A 14,100-nucleotide genomic window follows, 5' to 3' on the forward strand; every position below is an offset into this window, starting at 1 on the left:
GCCCCTCCGTGCTGCAGTGGATGCCTCGTAGGCCCAGGGATCTCTTGCAAAGAGTCCCATCTGTCACTTCTTGGCTTTGGACCCTCCTGCGCTTGCTACTGCTCCCAGCGGCCAGGTTTAGGAGCCTCGGGTGGCCACACAGGGCCACGCTCTGGGCACAGGCTCCCGTCAGGGCACACACCTGACTTTCTATCCGTCTTTCTCACCATCACCTGTCTGTGCTGAGCCCAGCCTGGCCCAGAAGCCACCCTTGCGGAGCGGGGCCTCGGCACGAGTAGTGCCTGGAATGAACTGGCCAGGTGGTTTCTACCCTCGTGGGAGGAGTACGTGTGGACAGGGAACCCCGGAGACCAACCCGGGGACCCTTGAGGGCGAAGCTACCCTCATCAGACCCATTCTCCAGATGAGGAGATAGAGGCCTGAGAAGTTGTTTCCTGTACCTTTTGTGCGAGTGGGAGGGCTGGAAAGGAATGGCCTGCCTGCTTGCCTGTCCGTGAGTCCGTCTGCTGGGAGAGCCTGGTCCCTGTGAGATCAGCGACTAAGATCAGTGATCCAGCTTGTATCCGTGTCCCCGGGGGCCCACACCTGCCCAGTGGCTAGTTCACACACATTTCTGAGTGACGGTCCCCACAAGGAACGTGGGTGGGCCCATGGTCCTCGATTTGATTTTTAGAGAGAAGCCATCAATCCAGCTACTCATAGGCGATCTCCGCTTTGAAGATGTTGGCTCAATTTCTCTATAAAGCCCACTTGGGCGGCACGGAAGCTGCTGGTGTGGTACATGGGCTGAGGCCCAGCAGCATCCCCCGCAGCCACCTCCAAGGCCAGGCCCCCCGCCCTGCTAGCTCCCGCCCTCAAGGGCCTGCAGGGTCTCCCATCTTCCATCCCAGTCCCAACGAGGGTTGGCTGACGGGGGCTGGGGAGCTCGATGGGCCCACAGCCGCCCTGCCTGAAGCCAGGCCCTTCTCACCAGGGCACAAATCAACCACAGGGAGAGTCTGTGGCTGGCCTCCTGACCTCTGTGCTCTAGGATGCAGTCTCGAGGTGGTTCTGGGAGGTTCTTCGGGGGGGGGGGGTGGTTTGCAGTGGGGCCTGGGCGTCAGGGCGCTCTCTCTGCTAGCTCTCCTGCGTGTGGATCACCACCTGGAAACCCAGCTGGTGCCCACGGCCTTGTCTCTGGCTCTGCTCTCAGCGTTCTTCAAGCTGAAAACAATGGGATTTGGAATGTATTAAATGAAAGTAATTCGAGGTGTGCCAAGTGCCAGGAAGGAAGCCAGTGGATGCTGGTAGAAAAAAGCAGGGGGCTGTCTCTGGAATGGGCTCTGGCAGGTGACAAGCCTGCTGCGTTGGGGTGACCAGAGGCGTAGCTGCTGCAGGTTGCCGAGGTGGGGGGGGTGGCTCGGAAGGAAGGTGGGTGCACAGGGCCTGTCCCAGGAAAGGGCTTCCGGATGTGGCTGCAGTGAGGGACAGAGCGTGGCCAAGGCTTATTCTCATCCTGACTGCCCTTCGGTCACCTGAAGGCCACAAAAGGATTCCATGGCTCAGCCCCACCCCAAGGGCACTGGCTCGAGGCACCTGAGAGGGGCCTGGGCAGCGGGTACTTCCCAAAGCTCCTCCTTGCTTCTAGCTGGGCTGCTGGTGAGGACCACCAGCGAGGTGACCCTAGGTTAGGCCGGGCGTCAAGGGCTTGGTGTCCTTGTCCCCACGATACCACCGAAGCCCCACCCAGGGCTGGTCCCGGTTTACCCGTGTGCTCCAGGACGGGTGGCTGAGGAGTAACAGTGAGGGGACTTGAACCTGGTCTGCTGGCTCTGAAGCCACCCAGTCCTACGTGAGGCTTCGTTGGAGGCAGCAGCTGCCCCAGCTCAGACACTCGGCGAGGGTCGGGGGACGCAATTTCTAATGGTGGCAGAGTGGAGCCCTCAGCTGCTCCTGTCCTTGTCAATGGAACCGACTAGATTCTGTCCAAGGTCTCCGGCTAGCCTTGGGAAGGCCTGGAAGATACCAGACAGAAGAGAAACAGAAGGAGCCTCAAGGCCGGGGCGATGGGCGCAGACACATGAGTGGAACTCGGGCTGTGGGAATGTGGGACTTTGTCCAGGAATGGCTCCTCTCTCCCTCGCTCTCTCCCTTCCGTCCATCCGTCCATCTGTCCGTCCATCCCACATTCAGAGACAGCACACAGAAGGCCAGGTCCTGTGTCCAGCCTTGCGGAAACTGGTTCAAAGAAGACACAAACCTTGCCTTTAGGTGAGTCTACTGGAGAAGGAAGATGAATAAAACAAAACAAAACAATAAAAGCGAAAAAACGAACGCAGGGTTTGTGCCCTATGAGAGCTTCTGACCTATGATGCGTGTGTGTTACAGCAGCAGTCTCCATCTGGGGATCCAGAGATTTTTAACAGGTACAGGAACACAGACTTCAAAACCAGAGGGAGCTGCTGCTTCTCTTTGATCAGTCCTGTCGAGAGAAAGCCTTGGTTGGGTGCTCGCAGGTCTCCTAACTCCAGCTTGTCTCCGGATTTCAGAGACAGGGCAGGGCGGGCCTTGGGCCCGGAGCCCTGGGCAAATCATGGGAGGTGGTTCAAGTTCAACCACACGGATTTACTTGCATGGTACGTACTTGTGCGGGATCTTTAATTTCCAGCAAATTGTGGGTTGAATGGTGACTCTCCCCTGCCCCCAAAAGATGTGTCCCCGTCCCCACCCCCAGCACCTGGGAATTTGTGACCTGATTTGGAAATAAGGTCTTTGGAGATAGAATGAAGGATCTCCAGGTGAGACCATCCTGGATCAGATGGGGTCCCAAATCCAACAACTGGTGTCCTTCTAAGAGAAGGGAGATCTGACATCACTGGGGGACAGAGGAAGGACCGTGAGAAGGTCTGGGCAGAGACAGGACCCACATCAAGACTGCTGGGACTGCCCACAACACCAGAAGCTGGAGGGGACGGCGGGGAACGGATGCTCCCTCTGAGCCCCCAGAAGGCACCAGCCCACCTGACCCCTTGACCTCAGACCCCTGGTCTCCAGAACAGTGCAGACACGTTCCTGTTATCTGAGGCACGCGGTCTGTGGTCATCTGCTATGGCGGCCCCGGGGAACAAATACAGTCAGCAGGATTTTGTGTTTTGGTTTCCAGTGGTAAAGTCTCTCGCTTCTGGAGCACATTGAATTTTTAAGGTCAGTCGACAGTGGAGGAAATGACAGCCCAGGTGTGCTGAGGCGGGCGCCTTTTGGAGGGAAAGCTGGCCGAGCCAGGTGCCATGGGGCCCGGCAGCTGGGGGGGGGGCGCTAAGGGCCATGGCGCTCGGGTTCTGGGGTGGATGAGGTGCCTGGAGGGCGGGGGGGCACCTCCTGGGAAGCCCCATGTGTTCCCGTCTGGGTGATTCAGACCTGTCTTTCTTTGGAGAGAAGCGCATCAGACGGGGAGGGTTTTTCTCCCCCTACCGTTTGGAAGTGCCGCGAGGTGTCAGGATAGGAAGGGAAGGGGGTTTCCAGCAGGAAGCCGTTTCCCTGAAGGCAGGACCCAAGGTCATTTGCTGGCAGGATGCTGTCTCCCCACGCTCACCTGCCCCTCCACCTGCCAGGTGCCATCACAAGACGCGGGGACAGGCTGGCCAGGCACCTGCACCAGTGATGATCTCCCCCCCACCCCCGACTCCTGCCGGGCACTAGGTGGCCCCTTCCTGCCCAAGGGCACACAGCGATCCTGGTGAAGCCCTTGAATCTGGTGCGGGTGCTTCCCAGCCTGCCTTACAGACAGGAACCAGGGACAGGAGAGCAAAGTGACGAGTCACAGGCCACCAAACAAGCCCAAGGCCTTTCCCGGGTTTGAACCTGGGCTGAGAAGGGGGCGGGGGAAGCTGCCACGGAGGGAGTCATGCCCAGAGCTCCCCAGGCCTCCAGCCCTGAGCTGAGCCCTTTGCATGAGTGACTCCCTCTGGCCTCATGACCCACAAGACTCAGTCCTGTCCTGAGTTTGTAGATGAGGAGACCCACGGACAGGAGGTGACCTGGCCATGGCCATGGCCACAAGGCTGCTGAGTGCCAGAGTCTGGCTCCGGATTCTGCCTCCTGAAGAGAAGACGCATTTCCCTGAGAGCCGGGAGGCTCATGCACGGCACAGAGGGCCTTCAGCCAGACCACATCTCGGGGACTCGGGGACTAGCTCTGGGGAGTGCCCGGCTGCGATTGTGGACAAGCATTCCAGAGAGTTCCAGCACCCATTCACCTGAGAACTACTGTTCCACCTCCTCCTTCCTGTAAACGGCCTGAGGACACTTGGCCCAGCAGCTCGGGTCTCAGGTGGTGCGGGCAGTGCAAAACACATGGGCCTGGACTTGCACTCCAGGGCCCTTGGGAACATTGCTGAGCCCCACGGGCCTCAGTTTCCTCATCTGTATGAAGGCAGTGCCATGCTGCCGGCGCCTGCCCTTCGGCCCTCACTGCTGGTGCCCGACTCCACAACGTGGGTGCCTGTGCCTTGGCTGGCCCAGAGAGACCCTCTGGAGGGAGCCTCCACCACTTGCTGTCCCCAGTTCTGCGCCACACCCCCTCTCCCCAGGCCCATCTTCCCCCTTCTCCTGGAAGATCCTTCCAGCAAGTTCCTTTTTCGGAACTGAAGTCCCCGAAATGCGTGCGTGCCCACGTGCCCGCGAGGCAGGGCTGCTCTGGGGAAGGGTGAGGCAGCACCCAGCAGGCCGCGGTGCAGAGCAGGATCCGAGCTCCACCCAGGGACCCCCATGACTTTGCTGCCCCGTGGGCAGACTTCTGAGGAACTGAGTCCCACCCCCAGCAGCGTCTCCGCCTTTGACCAGAAACGCCCCAACTCCTGGCATGAGGCGGGTGCCCTGTTTATGTTTAGGATTCAGTTTGGGCTTTACCTCAAGGCCCAGAAGGTCCTGCCTGTTTCTGCGCCGGGTTTAAGCTGGAGAACCTGTGACCCCCATTTCCAGGGATTTTCATGTAGGTGCATGTCCATGTGTTCCAGAACTGTGGCCACCTGGGACAGACTTCACCGGACTCGGTTCCCGGTGGGGACCTTTCCCACATACCCCAGCCCAGCAGCACGTGTGCAGAGGATCCCTGTCCCCGGCCCTCCAGTGCGAGACCCTGTGCTTGTCCCATTAACAGCCCATTCCACAGATGCAGAACCTGAGGCTTGGACAGAGAGCTCCCAGCCCGTGGAAGGGAAGCACAGCAGGACGGAGCTCACTGCACCCAGCTGGGCTTGCAGAACCTTCCCAGTGAGCTTTCCCAGCCCCACCCCAACCCCTTCAGGAGCTGGGGAAAACCTGGGCCTGGTGGGGGCAGGGAGAGGCCCAGCGACTGCAACGGGCCACAGGGTCAGGCCGCAGAGAACCTTCCCATCCCCGGGCCATGGCCTTCCTACCACAGCGCCACGGAGCAGCAGCCACATTCTTGGTAACTTTTTCGCTTTTATTGCCAAGTTCAAATTTACCAGGAAGTTCCAGTTTTCATTTCCACCCTCGTGTTCGGTGCCCACAGAGCATGAGTCACACAGGCGAGAGCAGGTACTTCCCTGGAACCGTCCCTTGGCCCAGAAGCATGAGGGTTTCCCAACCCCTGCTCCTCTGTGGGACAAGAACTATGTACATATTTTCACTTCAGAGGGAACATAAGGAACCCTGATAGTTGATGCCCAATGTTGACATAACTACATTAAATATTTCTTATTTATTGCGTCTAGAGAAGATGAGACTCTGTTCACGCCGTGCCTTTATTTCTAACAGTGCATCTGGAGACCTTAGAGAAATCTAGTGTATGTCTTTAAAGAGGTATGTGTCTTCACTCCCTCCCGGGGGCGGGGGTTGCTAATGCAGGGGCTGAGGTGGGGGGGGGGTAAGCTGCCTTCTGCAGGGAGCAGGGAGCAGGGAACAGACGGGCTGGGCGCAGGGAAAGGGAGCAGGGAAGGCCTGCAGGGGTAGGCGCCCTTCTCCCGCCCGTCCCTGGGAAGGTGGTCTTTGCCCCACACTCCCACTGTGGCTTTGGAGCTGCTGCTGGAGAGCTCCTAGCCTCAGCCTGCCTGACCCTCAGTGAGAGGTGCCCTTGCTGGCTTGAGTCCCTGAACTGGAAGGACCTAGGCTTCTTCACAGCAACCTGCAAAGCTAAGGTTTGAGGGTTCATGGGGCCAACCCTGCCCCTGACTTGGTAAGCCCGATGGGCCCAAGGGACTTGAGGAGGGTGGGCCTGGCCCTTCTCTCTGCGGGGATGTGGAAACAGTAGGCCGGGTGGGCTTGGCGAGTGTGACCCCAGAAGGACACAGTCCCCCCGGCTGCTCTGCAAGGATTCCCGGCTCTAGCATTTTCTGCCTGACCCTGGAGTCCTGGCGCTGCCCTGTCTGGGCCGGCCTGCCTCCGAGGGCCCCTGCTGTTAGGTTTGCGGGGTGTTCCTGAAGACGCGCCCGCTCCTGCCGTGATGGTCACGACCTAGCACCATCTACAAGGATGCAGGCCTCCTCCTCACCCACAAGGCGACAAGTAGGCCCTGGTTAAGGAAGACCCGCCCCCACCCCATACCCACATTGTCCCGCTGAGGCAAGCCGCAGGACCAACACTGCAAGCCCACCTCTGGGACAGGCCTGCCGTAGGACCTCCCGCTGAGCCATTGCCAACGTCTCCTTCGTTGCTCGGTAGACGTGAAGCTGGCTGGAGCCACTGAATTTCAGAGTGCAGGCTGGTGGTCCTGGAGGGGAACCTGGGTCCATCTGCAGGGGCCCGTTCTTTATGATAATGCCACCGGGCTGGGAAGTTGCTCGCCTTCGGTCATGCTGCTGCCCCAGAGTCCCCTGCAAAGCCAGAGTGCCAGCCTGCTCTTCTGTCCAAGCCAAAGATCAGGTAAGACGTGTGGCCAGCTGCTGGCCCCTATGGCTGATGTCATGCCGGTTCCTGTCAGGGACCTCCTGACCCCTTCTCGCATCCCACCTGCCTTTTCTTCCTGGGGGCTCTGTGGATGGTCACGGCTCATCCCGGGAATTTCTGCATGCAAGGCCTCCTTCTCTGGCCCGGGGCTCTCCCCTGTTGAAGTGGGGAAGCATGTCTACGCCAGGGCCTCTGATGATGGACAGCCCTGTCCCCACGGGCACCAAGGCCCTCCTCGGCAGGCTCTGTGACAGCAGCAGGGTGACAGAGGCCATGGGGCCCGCGGTCCTTGACCAGGCAGACGGTCTCCGGGCCCGTGTGTGCTGGCACTCCGGGTGGGCACAGGAGAGGAAGGTGTGGAAGGTCTGGCTGCTGACCCAGGAGGGGTGATGGTCACCTTGCCTGGCGAAGCAGACAGGAACGGTGCGGGTGCTCGATGGGCTACGTTGGGAGAATCGGCCTGGGCACATCTGGCCCAAAGGGAGAAGCAACGGTGGAGTTTTCATTTTTAAAAAATCAGCTTGTGTCTCTGCAATGGCAGCCGAGAGGGACAGCGGCACACCTGAGCTCCCAGGACAACTGGTCGAGATGGGATGTGTCCCTGCGGCGGGCGGGACCTGGCCCTTGGGTGTTGCCCCGGCCATGCGGAGGATGGCCTCCGTGACCTCCTCTTTCCATCGTGGCCACACCAGAGTCTGCGCGGTCCCAAATGGCTCTCTCCAGACAAAGGGAGGTGGCGAGAACCGAAGGTGACGCTGGGAAGCCATCCTGACTGGTTTCAGTCTAGAGAGAGGAAGGAAGGGTCCTGAGTGGGGGAGCTGGCTGCCATGGCCCCTTTCCTGGGGAGATCTTTTGGGAAACGCAAGGCGCCTTGGCTACTACCACAGAGAAACTTTTGGCCCTCTCCGCTCTGTGTGTACCTGAGAATACATGTATCTCCCTTATCTTTGTTTAAAAAATAAGCTCAACTTTCCAGGAAGGTACTTATCATTCCACAGGCTCGCAGGGTTAGTGAGTGGGAGAGGAGTAAGGGAACGGGAAAGCCAGACTGAGAGCTTCGGACACAACGCTGGGGTGTCAAGGGAAAATGAAAATGAAATCTTAACAGCACTATTATGCTTTCAACATGACGTCAGACCTTAAGGGCTGAAGATTCTTTTTTTGGACTTTTTCCTTTTTTTTTTCTTAAATAGACGCTTTTTAAATAAATGCTTTTTGTCTGCTGCCAAAAGTGGAAATAAATATCCAAAGGAGATGCTTATCGAAGTTTGTTTCTCTACAAATTTCTACCCAGTGTGAATTGGTCCATTTGTTCCAGGCGCACTGGGCATGGTGGCCGGGGAGCTTCTAGACTGTGGAGCGGCTGGCTGGTGGAGAGGGGGGCGGGGGTCCTGCCACCCCAGGGTCACCAGGCTCAGAGACCAGGAGGCCGATCTCTGCCCCGAAGCAGCTGCCTGGTCATCGGGGCTCACTGCGGTGTCTCTACCGGGTCGTCTGCTCTCCAAGTCGTGTACAGTGCAACGGGAATTCAAACGGAGCGAAGGAGGGTGAGAAGATGGCGGGGGTGGTTCCTGGTGGTTCCTGTGTCTCTGAGCCGGCTATCCTGGGTCCCTGCCAGCGGGGCCACACACACAAAGGGAGGCCGCTCGGCGCCCACTCAGTGCTCGGCGGGGCCCGCTGGCTCCGGGGGTGCGGCCTCCTCGCCGGGTGTTGCTGTGCCCACCGCGGCGGGTGCGGGCGGCGTGGGGATGCCGGTGAGGGTGCGGAGGCTGTGGGGGTCGACGGGAGGGACGAGGGTCAGCGACTCCACGCTCAGCGTGTCGGCAGTGTCCTCACAGAGCAGGGAGATGGTGGGCTGCTGGGTGGGGATGAGGCTGGGGGACAGGCTGACTGTCTCCGCGTCTGCGCTCCTTGCCAGGCTCTTGCTGGGCCTGGCCTCTGCTTCCGTTTCGTTGACGATCACCAACTGGCTGGGAAGATGAGGCTGAGGCTGTTCCATAGCTATGGGGTCATCTGGGCGGGGGGAGAGAGAACAGGGGTACACTTAGTCCCGAGACACTCTGTTCCTGTCGGTACCCTCTGCTCCCGTCCTGCACAAAGGCCCGGGGACATCTGGGTGGGAGACGGTGGTGCTGGGGGGACAGCTTGTCTCCACTTCCTCCTTCTGGGGACACAGGAGCTGGTAAATCCAGTCTTCCCTAGGCCTGGGGAGAAATCTGTCAGGGCCCAGGACTACCCTGACTTGTGGTGTGAGAGAACAATTAGGGGCCTGTGCAAAATCAATGGGCAGATGATGGCGCCAGGAAGCCGCCTGGGCGGGCTCCGCAGGAGGGAGAGCCTGGGACCACCTGCCCAGTGAGTAAATACGTGTTTAGGGAGGAAATAGGCTTGGGTGTGCTTATCGCTTTAGGCCATTTCCAGAGCCTACATTTGGTAGCATTTACCCAAGGGGGAACTCGCTGAGGTATTTAAAAAACAAAACCAAACAACAACCAAAAGGGATTCTGTGCAACTTCGCTGCTTGCAAAGCCAAAACAAAACCTCAGGCTGTGGTTCATCTCCCGCTCCTTCTCTGTGAGCTCAGTTAGGGCCCAGACAGGGGCCAGTCCCGAGTCCAATCCTGAGTGTCCCCATGGGGGGGTCACGGAGAGAAACCAGGGCAGGGGCAAGGCAGGGGAGGCTCTGCCCAGTGCTGTTATTTTTGGAGTGGCAATTTCTTTTTTTTTTTTGGTGCTTTTCAAATTTCTTGATTAGATTACAGACAAATGGCCTATCTGCTTTCCAGTGAGGAGTCTGCCTGGACAGGAACGGCAGCTGAGATTGACGCTCACGGTGGAAAACATCCTCTCCACGCTGAGCGCTGGTGATCTGGAAGCATCGACAAGAAGGCTGAGGGCATCTCACTTGGAAAGCAAATACCTTATCTGTATGGTTTTTGGGGTTGACCAGGCATCAGCAGGAGGCACTGATGATGGGGTGACGAGCCATGAGTTGGCGGGATGCTGGGAAGGATGGTTGACATGTTTTGTTCGAGGGGATTCAAGCTAAGTGGTTTTTTTTTTTTTTTCTTTTTTTAAGTTAAGCCAAAACAAAACAGAACTGCAAACTGAACATACGGCAAGAAAACGGAAAAACCAAGAGCAAAGGAAAACCGAAGGGCGTGGAGAATGGGATGCGGGAGAGGAAGAGGCTCCCCACCGTGGAAAGGAAGCACAAGCAACGGACTGAGTTTCCCAGAGAATACGACGGCGTTTCTTCCCCCAAGGCTCCTGGGCAAGACAGGCTCTCAAAGATTCCAGAAAATTCCTTCTTAAGGCCTTTTTTATTTTCCTTCTTTTCATTATTACTATGTATGTGTGTGTATATATATATATATATATATATATATATATATATATATATATATATTTATTTATTTTAAAGAGAAATAAGGCCCAGAGAAAACCACTACATGGGGCTTTGGGTCTGTCCTGGCTCCCGGGCTGGGGTGGCGGTGAGCACTAGCGGAAAATGTGATTAAGGCTGTGAGCTGAGCCCAGAAACGCTGAATAAACACTCCACGCGCATTCTGGTTTCTCTGCACCTCCCTGCACTCGCTCCGCTCAGCGAGGACACCCTCGAAGCACGGGCTGCCTCGCACACGCAGACTCACATCTGGGCTCACGCGGTCTACCTGCCGCTCATCAGAGTGTGTGGTCCCTCTGGGGGCTCACCTGCTCTGGCGGCCTCCACCTGGCTTCCGGGGAGGGCGGGCACGGCTACCGGCCTGCGTACCAACGCATCCACATAAGCTCAGCTGCTGACAAGGCAGTTCAGAAATGACTCATTCTCCAAATGGCACTTCTGTGCCGTCTGGAGACAGAGCTGCCCCAAAGCATTTCCTTCATGTTCTCTCGAAACTTCTTGTAAGAGTTCCCTCTTTGCTCATTTGCATGCAGATATTCAAAAAAGCTGGCAAACCTCTTTCCCTGATCCCTAATGGGTTTTTTTTTGGGGGGGGATGAGCATAATCGAGGATATGACAATTTGCCCTCAAATATATTTAAAAACCAAGAAACCAACAAAAAAATACTACACATGCACAAAATTGGTTTCTTCTTTAAGAAAGGAATCAACAATTTTTATTAAGAGTGTTGGTTTTTTTTTTTCCGCTTAAAAATAGCCTTTTTCAATTTTTATAGGAGAAAAACAAATAACCCCTCACCCATCACCTACAACACTTTTTTTTTTTTTGAACCTAAAAATTTCTTCCTGAATGTGATCTATAAATATATCCATTCCAAGGGGAATGAAAAAGGAGATTTTTTTTTCATCAGGGGAAAATAACCCAACGAAGACACGTGCTCCGGTCCAGGGCTGAGCCCTTGGTTTTGTCTCCCTGCTGGTGTTTTTGGCTGGAAGGCCACAAGTAGGGGCCTGGCCCTGAAAATGAGAGATTTGGAGAACATTTTGGTTTCCTGGCCAGGAGCCAGGGAGAAGAGCGGCGGCCTAAGCGGGAAGTTCTGGACGTCCAGGGTTCCGTGAGAGATGCCTGGCCTCCCGACGCAGCAGGTCCCAAAGTCCCTGGCCAGCACCCTCCAGAAGCTGATCTTTGGCTTTGGGGCAGGGGCTGGGCTGGCCCTTGCCAAGTGAAAGTCTCCAGGAAAACTTTGGGTTTGCGGCCGCTGTGCTCAGACTGGGAGAGTGGGACTGAGTGAGTGCGCTCGAATGGGTGTGTTTGTGTGCGCGTGTAGGAGGTCAGCAGAGCGTAACAGGGCGGAGGGCAGAGCTCAGAAGAAGCAGCTTTAAATGCAAAAGAAGGCAAAAGGCTCCTGCCTGGGGGTAGGAGGCCCCCAAGGGAAACCCTGAGGTTTACCCTGAAGGTGGGGAAGGCGGGAGGGATCGCGGGGAGCAGGCAGCAGCGAGAGGCCCGCCGGGAGCTGGCCCGGGTCGGCGGCCACCTGGAGCGCGTAAGTCTGGGGATGATGGAGGGGCCTTGCAGAGGTGGGGGAAATGGCTTTGGCCCTGGCTGAGACGGGACTGAATCCACTCCTGAGCTTTGAGCAAGGTCGGGGGAGAGCGGGGGAGGAAAAGAAAAAGAGAACCTAGTTGACTTCTGGGTTGCTTTTTGCAAGTTCTACTGTTCAACCCTTGCGATTTAACCCGGGGGGCCCCTCGGGGGACTGGGCTGGAGAACCCCCCACAGCTGGGCAGTCCATGGAGAAGGCCAGTGTTTCCAGGCTGCCCGAGACTCAAGGGTCAGGGATCCCCCCAGCCCAGGGGAGGCCGGAGGGGAATGCAAGAATGGGCTTCAGGGAAGTTGGGGAGATGGCCGCTTGGAGGAGGTGGCCCAGGCCTGGTCCCCCAAGGCCCAGCGAGGCCCCGCTTGCGGTGCAGAGCCCGCCGCCCGGGAAGGCCGCGGCGGGGCGTGTGGGCCGTGCAGGCTAGCGGATGAGACCTGCCTGAGTCGCCTGTGAGAGGTGCCGTGACAGCTGCCGTTCGAAGCACTAAACCCAGTGGCCGCCGTGACTGTCGGCCTCCGACAGGCTGAACACTCGCCGGCGTCCTTTCCTGCCACTCCTGACTAGAGGGAAACACAGCGACAGGTCAGAGAGAGCCTTCAATAACGGGACAGAGAAAGGGGACGCGGAGAGGGGTGCAGAACAGTGGCAGATGTCCAGCGCGGACGAGAGCGTGAGCGGAGCAGGACGGGGCCTCGGTGGGCGCTCAGGACAGCTGCGGGGGGCACGGCCCTTCTGAGCAGGTGATGCCCCCACTGGGCCCCACCAGGGCGACGTGCTGTCACCACAGCTAGGGACCCAACCGTGTGCTCACTCGTGAGGCTCACTCGAGGGTCAAGACAGCGAAGGTTCAGTCCTGTTGGAAAGGAAAAGACTGGGGGTCGTCGGCAACGCGTGGTGTCTGTCGGTGAGAAACCTCCAGGGACAGTTCCACATGCGAACCAGCGGTGAGCACAAGGGCCCTGCACCCCAGGGACCATCTGAGGAGGGAAAGCTGTGTGGTTGGGGGAGGGGAGCCCAGCCGGCTAGTGAAATAAGCAGATTTCCGACCCTCGACTGATGAGGCCCATGGTTCCTGACGTCGCCACACTAAAGCCAATGGCCCGGCCCGACTCAGGGAGGTCTAGGCAAGCCCTGGACCCCTCCCCAGCCGCGGGGTGCCGCTCTCCAGAAGACACTCACTCGGCTGCTCTGAACCTTTGGAGACCAAGACCAAGCCACAGCAGGAAGGCCTGAGACCAGGTGCCGAGCAGCCAAGGCTGGGTTCTAATCGGCTGAAACAAAAAAGTTAGGAGCATCTCCCTGGGAAGGAAGGAACCGTACTCTCGGACACAACCTTGGGATTTGAGCAAAGCTGAAAATTAATGCCACAAAACACAGCGGGAATACAGCTAATGCTGCGCGGGGCTGTATGCTTAAAAGTCGTTAAAACGGTACGTTGTATGGTAGGTGTAGTTTATCACGTTAAAAAAAAAAAAAAAGATGAACGCCATGGAGAAAACTAGGCAGAAAAGAACATGTCTTGCTCAGGGTTTCTGTCCTTAAAGTCCCGCCTGACTGGTAACTGACTTTGGTGACGCGCGGGTCAGTCTTGGGCTGTCTGGCTCCCACTGGGCCCGAAAGGGACCAAGCGCTGGGGGGAAGGTCCCATGTTCAGACAGCCCAGGCAGCAGGTGAGGATGGGGAGAGCAGGACCCCGCCCCTGCCAGGCTTCAACACTGGGCCTCAACGAACCCTTCCTTCTCCCCATAAAACCCTAAGAGAAGGTCCAAGTGCTCACAATTCCACAGGCCTTAAAAACGGACGACGGAAAGAGCCGACTGCATTTTTTAACAATTGTCTTTTCTCGTCCAAGCAGCTCACCCAGAACACGCATGAGACCCAAGAGGGCCGGTCCCAGAGCTCTCTACCCTGAGGCGTTCTCCCAGCTGAGCCCCACGCAGGGCACACAAGGGCGGGCATGTGCACTGGGTGCGTGTGAACGTGCGTTTGCGTGTGTGTGTCAGCTGTAACCCAGAACGTTTTCTCAAGTATTCCTACTGGCCCTACGTTTTGTTCCAAATTGGGTCTGTTTTCTCTTCCCCGCCATATGCTCTCTGCAATTTGAGCTTCTCAAAACCCTGACCAAGTGTTTAAGGAAAAAGAACGCTGCTAACTCCAACCCGGTCATTGGCTCGCTGGGGAGCCAGCGGAGGCCTATCAGGCCGGACGAGTGG

General features: G+C 57.6%; 1 protein-coding gene across 9 annotated transcripts in view; it reads right to left on the reverse strand.

Annotated features, from left to right (window-relative positions):
- Window positions 1-8,472: 8,472 nt before the first annotated feature.
- The window catches only part of CLEC16A (C-type lectin domain containing 16A), a 203,171-nt gene continuing 197,543 nt past the window's right edge, over window positions 8,473-14,100 (reverse strand). For 5 of the 9 annotated variants that reach the window (XM_059155105.1, XM_059155104.1, XM_059155103.1 and 2 more), the window contains one exon: window positions 8,473-8,897. In XM_059155105.1, coding sequence (XP_059011088.1) covers window positions 8,542-8,897 — 356 coding nt within the window. In that variant the 3' untranslated portion in view covers window positions 8,473-8,541. Of the gene's footprint in view, window positions 8,898-12,325; window positions 12,448-14,100 lie in introns of those variants that run through there. The other 4 variants (XM_059155106.1, XR_009349328.1, XM_059155108.1 and 1 more) reach the window with 4 other exon arrangements.

Source organism: Mustela lutreola, chromosome 17, assembly GCF_030435805.1.
Source record: "Mustela lutreola isolate mMusLut2 chromosome 17, mMusLut2.pri, whole genome shotgun sequence".
Taxonomy (NCBI): Eukaryota; Metazoa; Chordata; class Mammalia; order Carnivora; family Mustelidae; genus Mustela; species Mustela lutreola.